Source organism: Saccostrea cucullata, unplaced genomic scaffold, assembly GCF_032062105.1.
Source record: "Saccostrea cucullata isolate Sc308-1 unplaced genomic scaffold, CSIRO_AGI_Scuc_v1 ctg9346, whole genome shotgun sequence".
Taxonomy (NCBI): Eukaryota; Metazoa; Mollusca; class Bivalvia; order Ostreida; family Ostreidae; genus Saccostrea; species Saccostrea cuccullata.
The window spans coordinates 1-25,378 of NW_026925125.1; the positions used below are offsets into that span (position 1 = coordinate 1).

At 32.5% G+C, this 25,378-nt stretch overlaps 1 protein-coding gene across 1 annotated transcript; it reads left to right on the plus strand.

Annotated features, from left to right (window-relative positions):
- Window positions 1–1,936: 1,936 nt before the first annotated feature.
- Window positions 1,937–25,085, plus strand: LOC134268102 (cyclin-dependent kinase 14-like; the record flags this gene model as incomplete). The annotated part of the gene is made up of 14 exons (XM_062750304.1): window positions 1,937–2,039; window positions 8,619–8,659; window positions 9,721–9,913; window positions 13,444–13,607; window positions 14,393–14,484; window positions 19,476–19,555; window positions 20,907–21,001; window positions 21,398–21,460; window positions 21,703–21,764; window positions 22,190–22,251; window positions 22,477–22,597; window positions 23,885–23,978; window positions 24,576–24,639; window positions 24,810–25,085. Coding segments are annotated over 14 exons (1,510 nt in total), but the record flags the coding sequence as incomplete, so codon positions are not given.
- Window positions 25,086–25,378: the final 293 nt, after the last annotated feature.

Below are 25,378 nucleotides of genomic sequence, written 5' to 3' on the forward strand. Positions count from 1 at the left end.
TCCTCACTTTGGTATGTCAGTTGTAATATTTGAAATACAGTCAAATCAACCTCTTTTTATTCGCCTTGAATTTGATGAAGTTAATCTCCTGTAATCAGTATTTATTAATTTGTTTTTTAAAAAAATAGAAAAAAATGTGAAAATGAAAAATGATGTGAGAAAAATTTGTATGTGTTGGATTGCAGACATCTTAGAATGCATGACCTTAGCTCAAAATCGCATGTAAACTGTACATATTTATGTCAGTATAGATTAATTTCTGTCCATGCTTGAACATATGTTTAGTTAGAGAAGACCCTATGCACAACTCAGACTGCACAGAATACATTTCCATTGGAGCAATAATGCTCACTCAATTGTGTTAGTGACTATGGTGACCCTATCAGATGTGTACAGTTATGTTATAAATTATATATTACAAATTTATCAATGATTTGGACTATCTATAGGTTAGGAGTGTTGTTGACATGCTAGATGTATTTATATATTTGCATCACACCTAAATAAATGTCATACAGTACATGACGTGTACTGTATAATATTTGCATCAGGGTCAGAGACTCATATTATAAGTCTTAGAGTAATTAAAGTCAGAGAAATTTCATTGAGTTTATTGGTACTTGAGTTAGATTAAGACTAGAAGTCTACCTTTCTGCTAGCAGTACATGTACTTATAAATACATGTATCCACATTATTTATAAATATGCATGGCCTCGCACAATGACATGTATCAGTAATCCGCCTTTGCATATTTTATTGAGTAGAGCATATAGGAGCTTGAAAAATGTTTAGTGATGCATATTTAGAGGCTAGCAGGAGCTGTCACATCTGCATTTCTCAATTTTTGCTATTCATACTTAGGTTTACTTAGGAAAATGTACATGATGTACCTCTGGTTGTTTTCTGTACATATTTGAACAAATGTATTTACCAGTACTATGTACATGTCTGCAGAATTGTGCTGAATGAATATATAAAGAAAGCCAATTAGGTAATAAACTTGTATTGAAAGAGGGATCAGAGAAGGTTTTATCAACAGGAAAATTTCCTCAGAGACCTAAATGATAAAAAAAACCTTATTATGCTGAAGCACTCATTCAAAAAGCTTAGATGTCAAATTTGACCCGTTGATAATGAATTATACTGTACAGATCACTCAGTATTGCAGACCAGTGACACGCAGTCCAGGCTTTCACAGACTATTTCATCCACCAGTTGTTCTTAATAGAAATTTATGACAGTTTATCTTCTGATAAAATCAATATTCTTTTCAAGTGAATATGGCAAGGCAAAAGTACATTTACAACTATAAAAGAGTGTAAAAGCCTAATGGCTATGGATGTCTGTACAATATATCATAGATGTGTGATCTACCATAAATCTCTCACTGTTTAGAAGGTGTTGTATACCACAGATAATAAAATTAGTATATAGCAACTATATGTCTGTATAGTTCTTTATGTCTTATAGGATACAGGAAAGAACTTCAGCTAGCATTCTGGTAATAAATATGATCTTTCAGCTAGGTTATATTTTTTTAATTTTTTAATAAACAGCAACAATTATTTTTCCCAAATTGATTCCTCAGACTGAAAAAAAATACATAATTATATTCTGATTCAGGGAAATTCATTGAAAAAGGTTAGTTGTTCTGGACCATTTATCACTGTATGACTGAGAAATGCATCTTGTACATTGTAGTATACACTGATGAAGTCGCTACCTAACGTTTCTGTATGTACTGCATAAATAAGTTATTGTTATGACACTTTGTATTAAAAATGTTATATTTGGCAATCAATATTTCTTGCTATTATAGAAGTTTGCATGCATATTTTCTGCATGTTATGCTTGCATAGCTTTTGGCTGCCATTTTTACTGAGATGTGATTTTAAGCTTTCCTTCTAACTATCTTAAAAATACTCTGAGTGAATAAAACTTAAGATTCTGAATCTTTCTTTTTCAGGAAAGGAGAAACGACAAATTAGTAAGCTGAAGAAGTTAAAGAGGAGAATTTCTGCCAGCTTTGGTCGACTATGTAAGTGCACAGTTGTCATTTACTACAAAGGAATTTGTCCACATTCATTTTCATAAAGCATCTAATCTGCTAATGGCAAAATACATTTGAGAGCATTTGAAGTTGTAAGTCTTAGGGGATTAAAGTAGAGAAAAAGCAATTAAAATGGCTACCCTTTAGTTTAGATTTATGCATACCCCATATACAGTAAATGAAACAGTCAAAATGTCCCATCTGAAATAGCTTTGAAATTTCTTACACCAAGTACATGTACTTGTTTTGTACCTCAATTACAGTACTTGCATTTGTTTCACTTAATTACCAAATATCTTATTTACTAGTAATTCCCTAAAAAAAGGTGTCCTGAAAATTTGAGGATTTAGAGTATTTTATCATGACTTTCATACTAGATAGTAAGTTAAACTGAATCTTAGAGAAATGAAAACATCGAGAGTTTCATATGTACACTAGTTGTTTCACTTAATGCCTTCTGCTGTTGATAAACATTCATATGAACCACTAAACATTTATATCTACCATTAAATTCAGCTGCCAAAATATCTTGTTTACTTCTACTAAACGTAAATTATAAATTGACGTAAAAAATTGGATGCTGCAGCTGTTTTAATGGCATTCAGTGGTCCATTTATATTGACGTTTTAAAGTTGAATCCATGTAAATTAATGAAGAAAGTTCGGGCTTTAAGTAGTAGTCAATTTTATCTTTAAACTGTTTAGGAAATGAAACGGCTTGTAAATCATAATTCATTACTACAAGAACATGCACATGAAGATTATATAAGGCACTTGAGTCTGACACTTAAAACTTTGAGGGAGCTAGACTGCATGTTTTAGAAATAAAGAGCTTCCAAATGGTTTTCATCCCAGCAAGAGTAGTTGCAGTTTCAAGCATGTTGTAAAAGTCTTAGCATTAGGAATAATTTGCTAAGCATTTGAAATAATTCAAATATTGAAGTGAAATATTTCAGATATTATTTGATTCTTGATAGACCGGTATATGATTTAGAGTAACTCAAAGTGGATAGAAATCAAATACACGTGTACCTTCAGATTTCAGTTCGACAAGTTGATAGTTCAAAGTCAAGGAAGAACTTTTGATTTGATTATAAACATTTAATGAGTGATGATGATGCTGTAAGACATGCTAAACACAGCATGCCTGTAACCTGGTTATCTGTAGACATGTACATGGTGCATGTTTGTTCCTCTCAGCTGTTTCCTAAGCAGGTCTAGTTAGTATTTCCAAGAAAAACATATAACATATTAATTCTGGATCATCTATTATTTTCTTGGAGCTAATAGAATGATGCCAGCTAGAAAACAAAACAAATATTTTTTTCAATTTCAACATGTATATATACATGTACATGTAGACATGCATGTAACCCAAAAAATTGTAGACCTGAAAGAATTTTATATTTTTTGTTTTTTATTTGTTTGCTTATTTGTTTTTTGTTTTGTTTAATTTGGATGTGTATAATAGAATCCAAAGCTTTTGTCAAATATGTACATTATCTTGGAAAAGGGAATTCTGTATGTCTTGTTAAGGAAAAATTTAAAATAAGTCATTGTATAATTGCAGTTGAAAATTTCAGATACACATATTGCCCAAAAAATAGTTGCATGAACTGGACATGGCGTATTGCAATTAGCTAACAGAATCAGTGGTTACCAATTAATTAATATATAAATACATGAGTTGCAGCAAATTGTGACACACACTTTGCCTCATTGCAAAAGGAATTCCATGACTGTACGTATGACCTGAATGATATTTTTATTGTTCAGGGTGCCAAAAACACACATGGTTCTTGTAGAACCACTGAAATTGGGATTTATAAGAAAAGTCAGAGTACATGTTTGTATAACTTGTGTTAGCAGCTGTTTTTGTTTGATAACCAAAGCTTGATTTCTCATAATAAAAAATCAAGACATGTGTGTCATATAAGCAGAAGTAATAGTGTTCGGTTAGCCATTTTTCTTATGTGTGTCTGAGTAGTTTTTTGCCAGCAACTGCTGAGATTGAACATGTTAGTCAGAATGACATGTAAAATTAATGACCAATTTCTACCACTTGCACATAAAAAGGAGGAATTGTACATAAAGTGAAATTGCTGTTGGGAATGGTTGCATTATATTATACAGGCAGAGGAGAAAAGGATAAAAATATCATCTGCTTGATTGATTAAGTCAGTCATAATTTGGCAGATAAGAAATTTTCTAAACTTCCATGTAATGAAAAAGTTAAGAAGTTCTTCTTTGCATGGTTTTTGATTTTATCAAAAGTGAATAAAAACATCGATCAGTTTTGTTTCAAGGAAAGACTCATAATTTCTTAACAGCTGGTGTAGAAAGTACATGTAATTAAGAAGTAAAGGAATTAAAGGCATCTATAACAGTCAGTATATAGTTGAAACCACCATTATCATATTTTGGTCAAGTACATTCATTGCATATGAATAATGAACAGAATTGGAAGGAAGCAATACAAATACAAATCTTCAGAAGTTTTGGTCCAAAACAAGACTAGGGGGTTAGAAATCCATGAAAATGTGATTACTGTTTGTTTCAGTAATGAATGTATCAGTCGTAACCTTATTTCCTTAAGCCTCACTTCCAATCTAAGAAAACAAGGTTGATTATATATAAAGAACTGAAATAGAACAAGTTTTTGAATGACCTGAAAGTGAAAAAATTGGTTCATTTTTTTTCCTCCTAATGTTGGCAACTCATCACCTCATTATAGAGAAAACTTTTTCATGTAAATTGTCTTATTTTTGGTTCCAACCATCAATTCAGTCAAGAAAATAAGTTTGAGTGGCATGTCTTTAGCAGATAAGGAATTTTCATTACAGATACTGAAAGCAGTTGGTTGCCCATTCTCCTTCAGAGAACCTTGGTTGGTATATTGATGTTCAAAGTGTCTTTTGTTGCAGTCCATCATTCAGTGAAATAAGATACAGACTGACAAGTTAAGATTCTGATGGGCATTGATTTTTATGCAAGGCCAAAAATCCCTGCACATTATGTCTCGTCACTTTATAGTTTTTCAAACAAGGAAGTCGTTTGCTATATCACGGGTTTCATAGACATCCAAATTAAGGGAGAATTTTATCTCTAAGCCATTTCGCATTCACACTTATAGTGAAATCTCTGAAATTATGTTTATAGCAAAATATTACCAATATTGCAAGATGCTCAACAGAGAAATATCTCAATATGATCTGACATTTTCTTTACATGCTGTACCCAAGATTGCTATGCTTATAGGTTAAGTACTTTTGATCAAATACATTGCTGCAGTGAAATGATTTTTTTCTGTAACTGGCCATATTGTTGCAACACTTCATAGATGTTTTGCATATAACCTTGCTTTTGCATCTTCCAGTTTGACTGTCAGTTGTTCAATGCCATGACACTTGAGCAAGAAACTGAACTTCCACATGCATGTTATTATAACAAGTTGTTTTCTGCATTTTTGCCAATTTTATATTTATTGGAATCACATTTTTGGGAAAAAATATCAAGTAATATGGTTCTCTGGTTTAATTGGTTAATTCATTCCTAAAGCATGATGAACTTACTGCAGAAATATATTTTTATTATCCTAACATTTTTATGATTTTGCTTAGTGTCATATTATATTTGTAACATATATGAGAGCTAGGGCTCTTGAAAACTGTAGTTAAAATAGATATGTCAAAATATAGCTCTTAAAGTTATAGAACAAAATTCAATTGCTAAATAACTAAATATTTTGTAGTTTTGATTTAAATGGCTTCATGACACTCAATCCCTTATTCTTGTAAATAGATGTATTTTAATGGGCTATTTTTTGTTTGGCCTAAAAAAAAATTATGTGTTTGCAATCATAAAAGATACATATTTTTAGAATGGCCTTATCATCTTTAAAAACAAGATGTGTTTGTGAAACACTGATGTCTCCATATCCATATGGCAGCTCATGCCATAAGTTATTGTTCAGACTTTCCAGATCATGGTCAGGAGATAAAAAAAAAATAATGGTTTCCAAAGAGAGTGTTTCACAAGGAAAAGACATGTGAAATAAGGAAGCCTTAGCACCAATGTTAACTGTTCAAAAGTTGTGACCAACTGATTAGTTTTCCAAAAGTAGGTCAAGCTCGAATGTCAAGGTCAAAGAGTCAAAAAGCAATGGTGCTCAAGGGAAGGTTTAGAGAATACACTTGAGAAATGTGAAATCCCCTCAGCACCCACTGTTTAAAAGGTATGGCAAAGGTTAAAGTTTTTTTCAAAAATAGGTAAATTTTCATGATCAAGGTCAAAGGGTCAAATTGTTGGTATCCAATAGATGGCCTTGTCACAAGTAAAAACACTCTGAAGTACAAAAGCCAGCACAAATTATTCACATGGCACTTGATCCCAGTTCTGATGTGTTGGAGGTCCGAGTGTTTGCTCAGAGTTCTCCTATTTTGTATTTTTTGTGGACTTTCGATATTGAATGCTGTTTCCTTATCTTCATATGTTTCATTCAAAAGGTATGGCTAAAGTTAAAGTATTTCAAAAGTAGATCGAACTTCAAAGTCAAGACCAATAGTTAAAAAATATTTAAACCCATGCAGGTTAATTTAAGATCTAATCACAGAAAATATACTTGAGAAGTCTGAAAGGCCTAGCACCAACTGTTCAAAAGTTATATAGGCCAAAATTAATGTTTGGTAAAATTTTGCAAAAGTATATGTCTAATTCCAAGGTCAAGGTCTAAGGGGTAAAATATTTTGGTACCCAGAGAAAGATTGCAAGGACAATGTACTTGTGGAATATGAAAGCCCCTCGACCAACCAATCAAATATATGGGCAAGGTTAAAGATTTTGCAGACAGACTGGCAGATAAACATGCAGGGCACTATTTAACTTTAAGCCCCAGAATCCTCCATTAATTATGGGGGCATAAAAATTATTCACATAAAAAATAAATTTTCTCTGTAGGTTGAATAAATTGCTACACTGTAGTCATAAACTCACAATATTAAACATATTAGACAGAGTTTACACACACTGGAATGCATATTGCATCCTAGAAGCTGATAGAAGTCTTCATAAATTTTCTTATTTCAACATTTCAAAAACTATTGATGTTCTAAGCTTTTGCTTGCCAGTCCATTTTTGTGTTTGGAACCAACAATTTATTAAAGGAACAGCAGAGAAGAAGGGAGGGCCTCTATACATTAACTGGTAAATTAGAACAGAATAAATGTCTTGAGCAAGAAATCTATGACAGCTGCAGGGAGCTTTGTTTTTAGAAATGTTTTTGTAACATTTGGTTGCCACAGTACATATATGCAACAGAAAGGTTTGAATTGCTTACATTTTTTAAGGATTGTTAGCTGCTTGCAAAATTGTGAGAGTGGAGGTTATACATTTAAGTTATTGGAACTTTTATAATACAATACCTGTCTGCAATTTCATGTTAGTTTTATAAAACTGTCTAGACTGAAATTGTTTTATATGAATTCAAGGATCAAGTGATATTTTCCATTCACTTTAATGTAGTACATATGCAAAGAAACATGGCAAAACAGGGCCTGAATTGTATAATTACACAGATCATTAGATTCAGTGTTTTCATTCTTTTGGTTTCAACATTTACAAGGTCAAAAAGTTGACTTCCCAGGCTGGTTAAGGTATGCATATGACATCATCCTGTACTTTATGAAGGGTCATAATTAATTAAGGACAGTCACAATATTGATTGATCAGTTATGTACCTTCTTGAGCAGAAGAGCTTTATATATATTTTTTTTATAAATCTGATAGTCTCTTGTCAACTGTACACAGCAGATGTGGATTTTTTAAATAGTTATATTGATTAATCTATTAAATAAATTTACTTAATGAAAGTTAATCTTGTGTAAATACCTTCTTTAATAAAGGTCAAGTATAGATTATGGAACACATGAAAGTTGTGCTATGTTTTACAGAAATGTTTTACAAAAAAGACCGCAAGTCAAATATATTGTAGTTATAATCACTTTTAATCTCACACAGCATGGGTTTTTCACAACATGGGTAACTTGCACCAAATATGCATAGTGCAAATATGCTATAAATTATATAAGATTAAAAGAATAAGTATATGTTTTTGAAAGCTAGTGAACATTAAAGTGTTATACATGTTAGAATGAAGGAACAACCAAATTATGCTAGCTCTTACATCTCAAAATTATCTATATTGTCAACAGTTGTGAGTTTCTAAATTAATCAGCATCTTTGCTTATCATTTTAAAGCAAATTATATTTACACTCTTGTAATTTTAATGACCTCCAACAATACATTTACTGTTCAAAAAACTTGAGTAATCTTCAAGAAGAAGAGATATTTTTTCCCTCTGACAGCTGTCTAGGTAACTTTTAGAGCAGCCAAATCTGACATTTCCAATGGCTTTCTCTAGTCTCAAGAGGGCTGAGCCAGAATCGGGAGCCGTGAGTGTAAAGGGGAGCTGGAACTTGTTCTTCCTCATCTGGAAACTATAATACAACTCTCTAAAAAAAATATTCACTGTTGATTTCACTGATTTTTTTCCTCTCTGTTGTTTTTCAGCTATTTCCAAAGAGGATACAATACACGAAAGTGATCAAGAGGTAAGTTGCTGCTTAAAGTTTCTTGTTATATTTAATTGTAAGTTCTTTTTAATTAAGTAGTTTTCTTTAAAAATGTAAAGAAATTCATGAAATGTATTAAAACCTGAAGAAAAAAAAGTTATTAACCGCCATCTGTAAGCAGAGTGCTTGACACAATTATCATGATTATAAAAATTCCTGATATAATTTAATTTCATATTTTAATTAAGAAGTTTCCCAATATATTGATACTGGAAAACTGCATTGCAATAAATACATTATTTTTTGTTAACAAATTGCAATATGCTGAAATATTGATATTATTCTTCAGCCCTATTTATTTTACATGCATGGATGTGAAAACCATGATTTCTATAAGGAAGTTGTACAATTTATTGATGTATGATTGCCAGCAAGACTTAAAAGAAGGATGAATTGTTACAGTCTTTATCTTTGATTGTATTTCTGCTCAATTAGCATTGTTGAATACATGTATGAGAATTTTTCTTCTTCTGTAAATGGACAAATAGTATACCATTCAGAGATAGTGATATAATTGCATCATTATTTTCCCATTTATTACAGGGGTACTTGTATGTCCATTATATTTTAGCACTAATTTGTCTGTATGTTAAGGTTTCATGCTTAAATTAATGTTTCCAGCAATTTTAGGGTTAAAAATCCTCAGCCATAAATCATGGAAGTCGTCACATTATTTCAAATTGGCAATACATGTTTTTTCACCATAGTGTTAGCCGTTTATTCAGACAATTTGCTTTAACTGGCAAGATGGATGGTGGCTGCCAATTAAGGAACTCCACTGGCTTCATACATCAATATCTTTTGAAATTCTGTCACAGAAATCATGGGCTACCAGAAACATTTCAGATATTCTATACATTTAATTCAATCAATTGGATACATAGCTCTCCTTCTTCCTATGATGGATCATTGGGTTCAAGGATCTGTCAGTCTATTTATTGGCGGTGATATATGTAATTGAACCCACAACATTAGGCGCAAAAAACACTTTTATACAGGAAATTAATGGCTGTTCTCTGTTCTTTTTTATCTTTTATTAGTCTGATCCAGGATTTCAAGGAACAAACGGTTATTCTGTCTTTGAGAATTCCACATCCCCACCAAACCTAGCTCTCCAGAGGTGCAGCTACAAAGATGACTACATGGGTCCTAACAGCATCACCCACCCCGCCAACAGACACCCTGACGGGTATCACACGCTAGGCCGGCCCGCGGTGGTTCCTCGTAGTTCCAGTAGGTCAATTATATTAAGTTTTCTAGAAATACAACAGCATTTTTGAAAGTGAAAAGATTACAGACTAGCTTGCAAGGTTTTTTTTCCATTTTCTTTAAGTAAGATAAAAGTATGTAGACATAATATGTTCCGTTAATTGACCTTATATTGATGCAAGTAAAAGGTCGTAAATTTTCAAACAAAGCTAGAAGGCCTTTTGACTCAGATTATTCAACAGCTTCCAGTATTACAGTTTTTGGTTTCCTTAATATTGAGTAATTATGATCCAAGACTGTTGGGAGTAATTTTTGGTTTCTCAGAATAATTAGAACAGAAAAAAGGTCATATTAGACTGAAAGTGTTTCACTTTGGTTTGTTTGTATGAAAGTAATATTGATCTACAAAATCTATCACAAGCAAAAAAAAAAAAGATAAAAGCTAGGTGATGTAATGACACTAAAGTTTATATCTTTGAGACATTGATTTATAAGACATCTTAAGTTGGTCCTATTGTACAACAGAATAAGTTATAGTCGGTGATTCACTGTGACTTCATTATGAGGGATTTAGCTGGCAAAGAATGAAGAGCTCTGCATGGTAAAAAAAGATTTAATTGGAGACTGCCTTAGATGATTCACTAATATACCTGTCTATAAGGATCCTTAGCTAGCTTTTATTATGTTAAGGTAACTTCTTAAATGGATGTTATTACATTCTCATGAAATAAGAATTTATGTTGCTCCCTGGGGTCCCATATTGGAACTTTGTAAGGTCATTGCCCACACATGAAGAGCACTTGAAGATTTTTAGTGTCTGCAGTGTTAATTTTTCTAGTTCATTTTAAATAAGTATGCATAGGAAACTCCCAATTCCCTTGTCTGCCCTCTCCTTTAAAAATGTTTTCCCTATTCAGTGTTTTTGGGCATTTAGATAATTGCATTTTAAGCTTATTCAATATTGAAGAAACCCACACAATGTATATGAAGGCCCCTTTGTAACTCAGTTAATTATAGTTGAGACAGTATTGCCACAAAGTCAGCAGTTTCAGGGAAGTGATTATTATGTAATAGGCAGTGAACACCATCACATGAATTTTTCATCTTTATTTGTGTTGTATGGCCTTTATGGCTGTATGATAATTATGATCCCAGGTCTCTGATCAGAGGGGGGTTAAGTCGACATAATTAGAGAGCCAGTCTCTCTCTGTATTTAAAGCAATGCTGTGGGGGTATTGATGAAAGCTTAGTGCTCTAAGGAGGGTGAAATCAGAGGGATTATTACATATAAGTGGCTCTGTTACAATAACTGATATGAATTTGTGTCCCATTCTCAAATGTCTTACTACAGACTAGCAAGAGTTGTCCACCTTTTCAGTGACGGTCTTGCTTGAAATTTCCATGCAAAAATTTACCATTAACATGGCAAAGTTGAAAAAATGCAATAAAAATGCAAATTTATTTAAGCTTATGATCAAGATAATTTTTGGTAATTCATAGTTAATTCAAATGTAAAGGAAATCCCTTATGGACTAGGTCAGAGAGAAAATCGTAATATCTAAAGATCCTCATGCCCCCTTTTTTTTTTTTATACTTGTACATATTACAAAAAATTAAAGCCTTGAACTCAGCAGAAATGAAAATTTTTTTTAAAACGTCTAAAGGATCAAGTCATCAGAGCCAAGGTTCAGAATTCTAACTATGCCGTTGGGACTTAATTAGGACCTCATAGACTCAGTTTGACATTAGTGCTTTTGAAAGATATACACCAAATTTCAACAGTTGTTTTAACTATATAGTACCTTTGTGCACTGTATAAGCTGTTAAACAATCTGTACATTTCGTTGTTCCTTTTCTTACAAGTTATAACTGCAACTCAGCAAAACTCCAGATGTTGCATAGTAAATTTAGTGAATCATTGCATTTATGAAGTTTTTGCAAATTGTTTCCTGGGCAGAGTAAATGCATCTGTGAAAATGTGGAAACACAATTTGTCTGGAATTATCATCTGGATTTCATTATTATAAAACTTATCAGATTTTCATGCCGAGTGTATGAGAATATTTAATTTTTTGAGTGTAAATTAATGGAAATTGATTCAGACCATAATTTCTTAAGATATCGATTCGTAAAGCTCAATTAAGTATAATACCCTAGGAATGAGATAAATTCTTGTAAATTACATTTATTTTCCATTTTTCTTCTTAAATGTATTTTTTACTAATTATTAATTTCCAGCTCATACATAATCTTTTTATCATACAAAAATGAACGGCATGCATCTCTAAGACTTTGACACTTTCACTCTCGTTACGTAGTATGCATATCTTACAGGTTTTGTCATGCTTTGGTGCTGAATATATATATTTTTCATTTTCTGGCTCCAGAGGAGAGAAAATTATTGAATAATTGATGGCTGGTGTTAGAAAGGGTGCAGGAGAAATAAGGGATCACACGTAAATCTCCCTCGACTTGTTTCTGCATGCACACTTAAATGTCGCCATTGATTCATCATACTCCGCAAATAAAGAATCATAACTGAAGTTAACATTGGCTCAAGTCATTACTTCTTAGAAACTGCTGGTTTTGTGGCTATTTTAAAAGGTTTTATTCTAAATTATGTCTGATTTTTCCTCATAATGTGTGTGTATAGGATATTTAGGGGGTTGCAAGAATTACCTAATGAAATGATGGTGTGATAATTTAGCATAAAATTGAACAACTCAGGGTTATATTACTACATGTATTTGAACAAAATAGAAAATGTGTGGAACAATAAATTCTGTTTTTTGTAGCAATTGTGAATGTAGCTTTCAAAATGTCATTTAACTTAAAATTCTATTTCAGACAACATCAATGTAAATTATATCAAAATTACAGTACAAGTATTTATTATGAACCATTTTGAACTAGATTCCTGACCAGCTATATACATGTAGATTCATGGGGTATTTCAGAAACTGACATTTCTCTGCCAATCTAACAAAAAAAAATTAATGCTTCCACAGATAAAAATGTATTGAAGTAAAGCTACTTATAAATCCGTAAGATGTTGTGACAAGAAGGTGTCTTAAGCTGCACCTCTTATTGTATTGAAGGGTGTGTTATTTCAAAAACTTAATTCTCTATTTAACAATGTGCATGGCTTGTGTCCGAGAATTGTTCAGAATGCACTTTTAATGATAGGAATTTAAAGTTCGGCTCATATATTGATTACTAAACATGTATTCAAAGTTCAAAGGAACACTTTTGTCAACAACGCTAAGGCATCTCAGACAAGATATTATGTATAAATGTATAGGAAAACCACAACTACGATTTCTCTGTCAAGTAACACAGATTATACACAACAGTCTAAATCAATGATCTGGGAGAGTTATATATGTACTAGGTTATGTAGGGTCCATTTATTGACATTTCTGAGGTTTAATTGTAACCTTTGACAAGAATATCCCAGCAGCCCCGGCCAGTTACTAATAGATCTTTGTTATAGAAGTACTGGCTTCAATCAAAGGATTGTTCTTAGTGAATATGGCAAATCAATTTTTTTGTAGGCAAGAAGCATGCCCCAGTAAAGCGACACCATTCCGCGGGGGACATGCTCGATGGATTAGAGATTGAATCAGGAGTAGACGGACACAGCAAGCACGAGCGGCCCCGATCCGAGGGCCACAAATACATGAACCAGTTCTCACCCAAGAGGACCTCTAGTTATGGGGTAAGTTTGTATCATGTCTTACTCAAGAGGACCTCTAGTTAATGGGTAAGTTTGTATCATGTCTTACTCAAGAGGACCTCTAATTATGGGGTAAGTTTGTGTCATGTCTTACTCAAGAGGACCTCTAGTTATGGGGTAAGTTTGTATCAGTTCTCACCCAAGAGGACCTCTAGTTATGTAGTAAGTTTGAACAAGTTCTCACTTAGAAGAAGCTCTAGCTATGAGGTAAGTTTTAACTAGTTTTTACCCAAGAAAACCTCTAGTTATTGGGGAAACTTTGATAATTTTAGAAGCTTCATGGAATACCTGGTAATGAAAATGAAGGTTTTGTTCTGTTAGGATTATGAGTTTTGAGTGAAATAGGTAGATGAAAGGAAGACGATATCAGTACAGGGCCTACTTAGTTGGCTTGGACTAAATTTCAGCTGTTTTTGGATAAGTACTATCAAGGTACGTACTACATGTACTGAAAAGTGCAAGTACAGTAAAACCTTGTTATCTCACTTATTAGAGAACATCTGACAATTATCAGAGATATCAAGTGTAAAATACTGAAAGAATAAGTGTTTAGGACTTCTAATTCACTTCAACGTATCCTTGGTATTTGAGATCTGCATACTGAAGCTCAAAGGTTAGAAATGAGAGAGTTTTAAATAGCTGTATATTTTTTACTCCTTTGATATTTTATTTGCATTTTATAAAAATCAAGAATTGCTAACTAGAATTTATTTAATAGATTATTAAGATAAGTTGAGATATTCAAATGTATGGCATTCTTTAAACAGGGTAACTCTCCCTTTGGAAGAGCAGATTCCTACCAGAAGCTAGAACAGCTGGGGGAAGGATCTTATGCAACAGTATTCAAAGGATTTAGTTCGTAAGTTAATAATACAGATTTAAATGTTATATGTCTTATTTTCTTACCCAATAACCTACAGTAGAACTCGGTTAAAGCAAAGTCACTTGGACCTATGAAATTACTTCGCTATATCCGTAATTAGTTATATCTGCGTATAAGGAATTTGTTAAATTTATATAGCTGCATCCAAGATAACTTCTCTTTATCTGTGAATTTGCAATATCTGTGTTCTTTTTAATCAAATTTTACTGTAATATATACCTATAACAAACTATCAAAAAATAAGTGCTTACTTTTGGATGTTTCAAAAGCTATTGATAGAACCAATAACAATAAACCATTATTTAAAAAAATTTGATATTTATAGATTTGATTTAAAATTTTCTTCGATCCATCACAAATGTTTTAGATTGTAACAAGATGTGGAAAATTATCCCGTCTAGAGACTTGCATCATACAGCTGTTTAATGTTATTGATTATATCATTACATGTAACAGTATATTATATAGATGAAAACGATCTAAAAAGTTCATGGACACATGCCATTTTTGGTAAAAATTAATGAGACTGTTAAGTATGTGCCATAATATTTAAACATAGACCATGATTGAGTAAATGTATTAAAATTAGAGCAATGCTCCATAAATTATAATGAGCACAAATGTAATGAGCATTTATTTTTTGTATGTACAATATGCATGACCCAGTCTAACATAAAGCCAAATTCATAAGTTCATAATTCACAAAGCAGTGGCTTTCCACTTGTAAGGTTTACATTGAGGATACTATTAAGTATGGTCAATTTTATATTAATTTTTATATTAAGAAAATAATGAGTTAATATGTACATGATGTAAAAATCATAGCAATGCACAATATTTTGCTAATGTTATCAGCATGAATACTTCGAATATACAAGACACACAGCAAAATTGATAATAACGTCATGCATACAGGAATTTTATATTTTCATTACATAACATTGTAATCTTCCAAGTATCCTGGCAGTACTGAATTAGAATATACACCACCTGAAAACGGTTTGTGCCATTATTAAAAAATATTTCCTGCTAATTCTATTAATATTAATTAGTACTTTAACAGATTACCATCAGACAAATTAACACACATTTTCCTTACACACTCTGGACCATTCAGAGCATGTCACTTTTTCACACATTTTAAGATGATGCACGTTTCTCATGCATTTTCTTGATATTCCCTCAAAAAAATCCAATAGTAACATAATATACATTTATTGCATGATAGTGAGGGAAATATGAAGACTTATTCAGCCAAGAAAAATCATATTCCCCGAGGGCTTTGCCCTAGGGGAATATGTTATTTCTTGGCTGAATAAGTCTTCATGTTTCCCGAACATTCATGCAATGAATTGTTTATTATACCGAAACAAGCAAAACCTTTGAAATAAACATAAACTTTTAAATTCGGCACCTCTCTCAAATTCATTTTCATTTTTTATGTAAAGTTTTTGTAAAACACATTGTTCAACACATTATCATCAGTTTTATGACGTAAACCAGGCTATTGTGACGTCTACTTCTCTCGGGAGTTTTTGTTCAACGAACAAGAACTATATCGTGGGAAAATACACTAGGTGTTCCGAAGAGGTGGAATATGATGAAAAGCGTGCCGATGGTCGGGAAATATGAAGTTTTACGGCCCGATCACGTGATAACTTAGAACCATTCAGATAACGCGTTGTTTAGAATATTTATAATGAGGTACAGTCCCTGAAACGTTCTACTTTCCCACCTGAACGGTGAGCGAACGCTGAACGAACGGTGAACGAACGGTGAACGAACGCAGAGCGAACGGTGAGTGAACGATGTATGAACGCTGAACGCAACTTGGTGAACGATGTGTGAACGGAGAACGGTGAGTGAACGCAGAACGCGAACGGAGCGCAAACGGTGAACGGTGAACGCAAGATGAACAATTTATTCGGAATGCCTCAGATTTTTCCCTTGCATTTAAAGTATTCTGTTGTATTCTATTGTTAGATGCTAAAATATAAATAAACAATAAATAAATAAGTGAATAAATAATTAGAACATTTTTTTCTGCACATACATATGATGTTTTAATTCAATATTTTCATAACACGATTTTTATTGCCGTAAAACATGTGTAATTGTTACCGAACACGTGTAGTATAAAAGATAAAATTAATTTACTAATAAGATAAAAATAAATTCTTTTAACTAATAAAATAATGTGCACAGTCTTCAGAAGAGAAAACTACTACTTATAGAATGAATTTATTACATTGTATGATTGTACCACAGTTGTAAAAACATTATACTTTATATTTCGATGCCACGGCGATTCCGTGTAAAATAATGATTTTTTATTAATTTACAAAGGTCGGTTGACGTATTGCATTAATACACCCGTATTTAAAATTTTAATGCAATAAAATCATATATGTATTTGTTATTTTTATGATTTTTTTTTTTAGCAAAGATTTACATGTATATGTATATCTGAAGACATTTCCCGACCGTGATTATACTTGGAAAAGATAATGGAGACAGACATTCAAATTATTTGTAATAGATTAGATTTTCAGAACTAAATAATTAATATATTTGTTTAGATTTTATTTAACAGGACAAATGTAAAAGCAAGAGAGAGAGAGAAAGAGAGAGAGATGTAAGACCTCTCGATTCTCAGATATCTGTTGCATCGAAAAAAAATCATGTCATTTTTTTCTAATATTCCAGACAGTCAAAGTAATCATTTTTTTTTTAAAGATTAACAAATCCATTAGACAGTAAGGTTTAAGCGTCGGCTTTTATTTTCCTTCGTCAAGTTCATACAATTCACTCGAAGTGCACGTGCTTGTCCTGTCAATCAAAATAATTCGACACAAAGGTGTTGAAATCTCGCTTCACCGAACATGCCGAAGTCAAAGAGTCATTTAGTATTTCAAAGAAGTTTTAACATTTTTGACATCATTTCTATACTTGATTTTCGCTTTTCTACGGAAAAAATAAATAAATAATGGAAATAAATGTATATACTGGGAAGTATGAAGTTTGAAATTGAATTTGAAACATAATCCCTGCCAAATCAAAATACCACTGTCGGCACATGTATGTATATAATGATTGTTTTGATGTTTGTTTTAAGAATCATTTTTTTTTTGTGTTACAATACACATTGAATATTAATTAATATATACTGAAAATACTAAGTAAAAATTTGATATCGGGAGAAAAGGCACCAGGGGGGGGGGGGGCTCTTAATCATTCTGAATGGCAAACATATTATTTCGTTACAGTGAAGGAAGGTTTTTTTCCCTTTCTAATTATACACTTTATATACGTAAAGTAGAACAAAAATTCTCATGTATAACATTTTAAACAGTTGGTGTTTTCTTTAATTTAAAATCACACTATCAATTTCATTCGCTCTACAAATATTTAATTTACTGAATATCTGCAGTATTTTCCATAATTCTCAGACCTATATGTAGTTCTAGCATGTTTTCGTGCATTTTTTCTTTGAATACGTGTTAGAAATAATTTTTTGTATATTCTTGTCTTGTGAAAGACTTGGAATATTATCCATCCATTAACGATTTCAAATGCCGCGCTTGAAGTATTTGTACATTGCCCTTACTTAAATTTAATATTTAAGCATCGTTCTACTTACATGCAGGTTCTCAATGTATTTCATGTATTTTCCAGGGAATTTTTTCGAATAAAGTAACAGCTAAGTTAAAATAAAAGAAATATAAATATCGTAGATACTTTTTGCATTGAAATAATTATTCTTCAAACACGATATCTTAGTTATTTAATTAAAAAACGTGTAAATCCTTACCATAAAAAAGATAAGTCCCTTCACTTCGGAGTTCCGAATGACAATAAAGACTGAACAATAAGTGAACGGTGAACGCAGAGTAAACGGAACGAAGAGCGAACGGTGAACGTTTTGTGAATGGTGAACGCGAGCGCACGGTAAACGGTGAACGCAAAACTGTGAACGGAGAGCGAACGGTGAACGCACGCTGAACGAACGGTGAACGAACGCTGAACGAACGGTGAACGAACGGTGAGCGAACGGAAAAATGGGAAAGTAGAACGTTTCAGGGACTGTATAATAAGACATTTTAGGCACTTAACATTAAGTTTTATTTAGATTTGAATTGCTGTTTAAAAAATTCTGTCATTTAATGGATCCAAAAACTTTATTTCAAAGTACAGTATACAACATTTTAAGCCTGGGTCTCACACACATTCTGTGACTCTATGAGCTAGGGCCATTTTTATGTAGAACATTAGTTCAGCAATCAAACATACCCATAGTTTTAGGTTGATTGAATAAAAAACATCTCACAAAACTGATATGTTCTAAATTTGCAGTGCATCAATAAATTGTCAACACATATGCAATCTATTTCTTCCTTTGAACTTCTATTTTTATTCCTCTTCTCACAAGAAAATAACACCTCTATGATAGAAACATAATTGATATAATATTCCACTGTTACCTTTGTAAACCACATGTAATTGTCATATTACACATAGGAAATTGCAATCTTCGAGACAATATTTTCTTTGAATTTAGCAAGCAATAGAGGTAAAGTGGTTGCCATAGTTTCTTACTAGGAATAATGATCTTTGACTTAGTGGAAGTTAGGGTATAAATTGACAAATGGTGGAGGAAACTCATTTCTGTGACTGAGTCCTCAACAGTAACACTATACAAATAGTTATTGATTCAGAAACTTAATTTGTTCTTGATATAAGAAACCTATTGCAGTGTTTCTTGGCTAATGGGATTCTTTCAAGTATGTATATTATTCTAAACCAAAGTAGAACAAACATAATTAGTATCTGAGATTGTGATATTTTGTTTTCTTCATATATCAGTGTTTGAGGATCCTGAAATCTTGTTTTAAGTAAAGGTTATGATGTAGGGTTCTTTTTTTAAAATCATTGTTGTTTTTTTTCTAGTAAAGTCTTTTAAATTTCAGATTAACCAATCAAGTGATAGCATTGAAGGAAATCCGCCTACAGCAGGAGGAGGGGGCTCCATTCACTGCAATACGAGAAGGTACTAAATATTGAACTGTTCATAATAAGGTGCAATACGAAAAGGTACTAAATATTGAACTGTTCATAATAAGGTGCAATACGAGAAGGTACAAATTATTGTACTGTTATATGAGGTGCAATATGAGAAGGTACCAAATGTTGCACAGTTATATGAGGAGCATATGAGAAGGTACCAAATATTGCACAGTTATATGAGGTACATATACATTTATATGAGGTGCATATGAGAAGGTACCAAATATTGCAGTTATTTGAGGTGCATATGAACAGGTATCAAATATTGCACAGTTATATGAGGTGCATATGACAAGTTATCATATATTGCACAGTTATATGAGGTGCATATGAGAAGGTACCAAATATTGCACTGTTATATGAGGTGCATATTAGAAGGTACCACATATTGAATATGTATGTTGTTTAAATGAGCTCCACTGAGAAGAAATAAAATCTTGTAGAGTTCCATAAGGCCCCTTTAAGGAGGTTTCAAATCTTGTGTTTTCTTATAAGTTCTATTTGAGAAGGTATATAAAGTAGGTATCAAATTATTTTATGTTATGAAAGGTAAATTTGAATTCATCATCTAGCATGTTGTATTATTTTTGTCTTTGTTTTAATAATTATATGAATTATGTACATGACCTTTAAACAAAATAAAAAATAGGAAAAGAATTTTTTATGTGTAGGAGTGTATGCTCTTGTTAATTATGTAGAATTCAAATTTTAATGAACATTAATGTTAAGTCGACATTATGCCGTTCCTGTGTTGTTACTTGAGAAAGATTGTGCAGATTGTGCAGTCATAAAATTTGTAAACAGCTTATGTAAAACATTTTTTTTTATCTCAAATCAGAGCTGCACAAGTAAAAGTACATAAACCCTCACTAGGAGGAAATATTCTTTTTCAAGTAATCCTGATATTGACAAAGATATTTAACTCAAAGGATTATCTTTATGGAGATAACTTGTATTAGAAATTGATTTATGGTTGCTTGTTTTTAAAACAGAAATTAATAATTTTTTCCTGTTGTTAAATATTTATCTCGACAATTTTAATCAAAACAAAAAGTAAAACACTAAATTTAAAGTTATCCTTGATAAATTTATCATTAATATATCAATTAATCCTCATTGTCACTTTTCATCAAATTATAAATTTAGATCAATAAACTCTTGTGGTTAAAGCTAATGAAGATTTGTACGTGCTCGTCACCTGAGTGGTGTGCATTATTGATAAAGTGTTAAGCACTGATAACAAAATATTGTCAAACTGTTTGAGAGGATACATCAAAAATTATATCCCGCATTTTACCACTGTAGTCATTGATTTCTCAATTTTTTTCTTTCAGCCTCTCTCCTACGTGGGTTAAAGCATGCCAACATTGTGACCTTACATGATATCATTCATACCAAGGAAACTCTGACTTTTGTTTTTGAATTTGTAGTAAGTAGATTTAATGCAAATGATATTATTAGCAACATTAGTACAGCAAGTTGAATTCTTGGTTGAAACATATGATGTAAAGTATTATCCTAGCCATCACAGAAGAGAGAATAGTTGTATACTAGAGAACATTCATAGATATATAAAATCATTTTATCTGTGCCCTATCAAAATCCATGGCATCATCAGCTTAGAATAATAAAAAAAATTACATGACTTGTATCAATAATTTCTGGAAAAAAATTCTGCTCTTATACTATTACAAGATTTTAAAAATAAATGTTGTCCAACTGTTATGATATGCATATAGATATGAAGACCTTAATTCACTGTGTTTTTTGTTCATTTATTTGTAAATTGTAAGTTTACTCAGATTTATTTTTGTCTCTTTTCCAGCATACAGATCTTAGTCAATATTTAGAAAAACACCCAGGTGGTTTAAATGCATTTAATATCAAGGTATGTGTTCATTTATTTTGTTTGCTTATTGCAATTTCAAGTACCCTGCAATATCTGTACCTTAATGGATTTATATTTTATGACTGGTACATGTATGATTTATTTAAATGTAAAAATTGGCAAGGGGGGGAGGGGTCTTACATTGTTGGCAATAAAAGATTATCTCAGCTTCAGTATTTGTAATTTGAACAAGAAAGGCACTTCCATCCAAGTACAGATCTAAATGTCTTTTTTTGTTGCAGTTATTTTTATTCCAATTGCTCAGAGGCCTAAACTACTGTCATCAGCGAAGAATTTTACACAGGTGAGTCAGGGTTCTTGTCACTGTACGACAAAGTCTTTGTCTTAAATGTTTCATCTTTACATTTCTATAAATGTGGTGTTCCATGAATTTATACATACATGTATTTAGCATTCTGTATTTTGTTTCAAAATTTTTATTGAATTTGATTGTGCCAAAATATCTCATGAGCACATCTGATATCAAGGAAAAAAATCTAATTCAAAGAAAGACAACTCTTGATATATTAACATTTCTCATTATGTCACAAGTGAAAAGTTTATCACTATATACCCTTATTAGAATGCTTAATCATACTCTGTAAGGCTTTCCTGACACGTTCAGGCAAATACTTTTTTTTGCCCCCCCCCCCCCATCTCCCCAAGCTATGTGATATAATATGTAAAATGTAAGTTTTGCATCTGAATTTTTCTTTATATATTTTACAGAGATTTGAAACCCCAGAATCTGCTGATCAGTGAGTTAGGTGAACTGAAATTGGCAGACTTTGGTAAGATAATGCTTAATTTACCGTAGTATTTACACTAGTAAATATATGTCTGTAACATAAATGTACACATATAACAATCACATATAGTTGAATTTATCTCTGAAAATGCCCAGTTTTTTCTATTCCTTTTCAACTAATTGAATTAGCAAGTATAACTCTGTTTTCACAATATTTCTGTGTTTTTCAGTGATGTTAACATTTGTATCTTTTCACTCTCTGCCTTAGGTTTAGCCCGAGCCAAATCGATTCCTAGCCACACCTACTCCCATGAGGTGGTGACTCTGTGGTACCGCCCACCTGATGTCCTGCTGGGCTCCACTAACTACTCCACATCTCTAGACATGTGGTAAATAAAACTTCACTTTTCTCTGAACATGTGGTATCTTTAACTTCCCCTCTCTAAGTCATCTCTGGTACATGTAATGTGGTAAATGTAGCCTCACTTCAGTTAAGTATAGTCAAATCTTGTTATCTCAAACTCAGTGGAACCTAGAAAAAACTTAGATATCTGATAAATCAAGTTATAGAGGGTAAAATACTTAAAGAATAAGTGGTTGGGACTTCCAAATCACTTCAGCATATCCATGATATTCGAGATGTCAGTGTTCGAGATACATTGTACCAAAGTTCAACTGTAACATTACATTTTTGTGACATGGGTATAGATATATTCTATTATGATTGATATTTTTAAAATATAGGTATGAAGTTTGTATTTTTATTTTTGTTTGTTATTTAGTTTTTTAGCTCACCTGAGCCGAAGGCTCAAGTGAGCTTTTCTGATCACATTTTGTCCGTCGTCCGTCCGTCCGTCTGTCTGTCTATCTGTCCGTCTGTCTGTCCGTCTGTCCGTCTGTAAACTTTTCACATTTTCGACTTCTTCTCAAGAATCACTGGGCCAATTTTGACCAAACTTGGTACAAAGCATCCTTGGGTGAAGGGGAATTTAAATTGTTAATATAAAGGGCCAAGTCCCCTCACAAGGGGAGATAATCAAGAAAAGACAAAAATAGGGTGGGGTCATTAAAAAATCTTCTTCTCAAGAACCACTGGGCCAGAAAAGCTGAAACTTATGTGGAAGCATCCTAGGGTAGTGTAGATTCTAAATTGTTCAAATCATGACCCCCGGGGGAAGGGCGGGGCCACAATGGGGAATCAAAGTTTTACATAGAAATATATAGGAAAAATCTTTGAAAATCTTCTTCTCAAGAACCACAGGGCCAGAAAAGCTGAAACTTATGTGGAAGCATCCTAGGGTAGTGTAGATTCTAAATTGTTCAAATCATGACCCCCGGGGGAAGGGCGGGGCCACAATGGGGAATCAAAGTTTTACATAGAAATATATAGGAAAAATCTTTGAAAATCTTCTTCTCAAGAACCACTGGGCCAGAAAAGCTGAAACTTATGTGCACATGGAAGGATCATGGGGTAGTGTAGATTTCAAATGTCTAAATTATGATCAGTGGGGTAGGATGGGGATGCATTATGTATTAAGGGGGAAATCTGGTAAAGAACAGAATGGTCAAAGCTTCTCAGGTGAGCGATGTGGCCCATGGGCCTCTTGTTCCTTCTTTTTGCAGGGGTGTAGGTTGTATTTTATTGTTATTTAGTTTTTTCTTCTTTCTTTTTACAGGGGTGTAGGTTGTATTTTCACAGAAATGATCTCTGGCAGTGCCACATTTCCTGGAATGAAAGATGCATATGATCAACTAGATAAAATTTTCAGGGTGAGTTAATAAAACGAATTAATATTACAGCTGTTTCAGAAAAAAATACAAAACACATGTAATAAAGTGGATGTAAATATTTTTAATTGTAAATGTGTACTTTTTAGAAAATCCACTTTTTTACTTTATAGAAGGGATAATCAGAATATAGACATTTTTATCGTTCTATTAAAAAAACTTGTTAGAGATCAAATAAAAGACATTGGTTTTCCTGTGCAAGTATAAACCATTTCTAAGTAAAAAATAAATGGTAGTCTGTTATCAAAATGAGGGTGTCTTGTAGTAATCTTAAGGCCCTCAAATCTTTTCCTCTATGCAACACTTTTATGAGAAATGACAAGTAGTTAGCATCTTTGCCAATTTCTTTGGTAGCCAAGATTTTTTGGTCCAGTCTGCTTCCATATGGGGGTGGAATTGACTGAAAACTGTTGGCCAGCAAAGATGAATGTCAATGAGGATCCAATATCTCGGTTTTTCTAATTTGTGAATAACTGTTAGTTGTAAGTTATTTTGTGTACAGATAAGATAACCTTATTTACAATGAACTCAAGCTTTGCTTATCACTAAGGCATTTATGAAAGAATTTATTTTTTGTAGGTGCTGGGAACCCCCACAGAAAACACTTGGGAGGGAGTGTCTAAATACCCTCAATATGACATCAGTAAGTCTAAATACCCTCAATATGACATCAGTAAGTCAATTCTAGATGATTTTAGCACTTACTTGTTCACTTACAAGGAAAATAAAACTGCTTTGTTATGAATTCTACAAAGTAAGAAAAGAACATTTTAATATGTGTCATGTTCTGAAATTTTGATTTTTTACTACCAGAAAAATTTGTCACATACCCAAAGTTATCCTCATTAACTGAGGCTATTCCAAAAATGGCATTCATCCCCAATGCTGAGAGCATCGCAGTGCAATTCCTTCAGATGATTCCTTCCAGGCGAATCTCCGCTCACAAAGCCCTGCATCACGACTACTTCGGAGACCTGCCTCCCAAACTGTTTGAACTTCCTGATGGTAGGTGTAATATATTTCTATTTGCTAAAGGAATATATGCTGAAAATGGCCACAATCACCCAGCCTTCCCAGATAATTCATGGAGTTGGGATACGAATGATATTCATATGTTTAAAGACTATAGAGATCAGAAAGGAATTTTGTGTGTATTTTACATGGATCATTGATATACTGTAAACCAACTTTTTTTCACGTGCGAGAAATTTTTGCGAGGTTCAAGAGAGCCTCGGTCATTGCAAATATTCCTCGCTGCGAACGGGTCCTTAAAGTCTTTTTTTCTATTAAAAACAGTTCCAAAAAAGGCTTGATCGCGAAAATTAATTCGTCGCGAACTAGTTTATTCCCGGTAAATCGCGAAATAAAGTTGTCGCAAATAA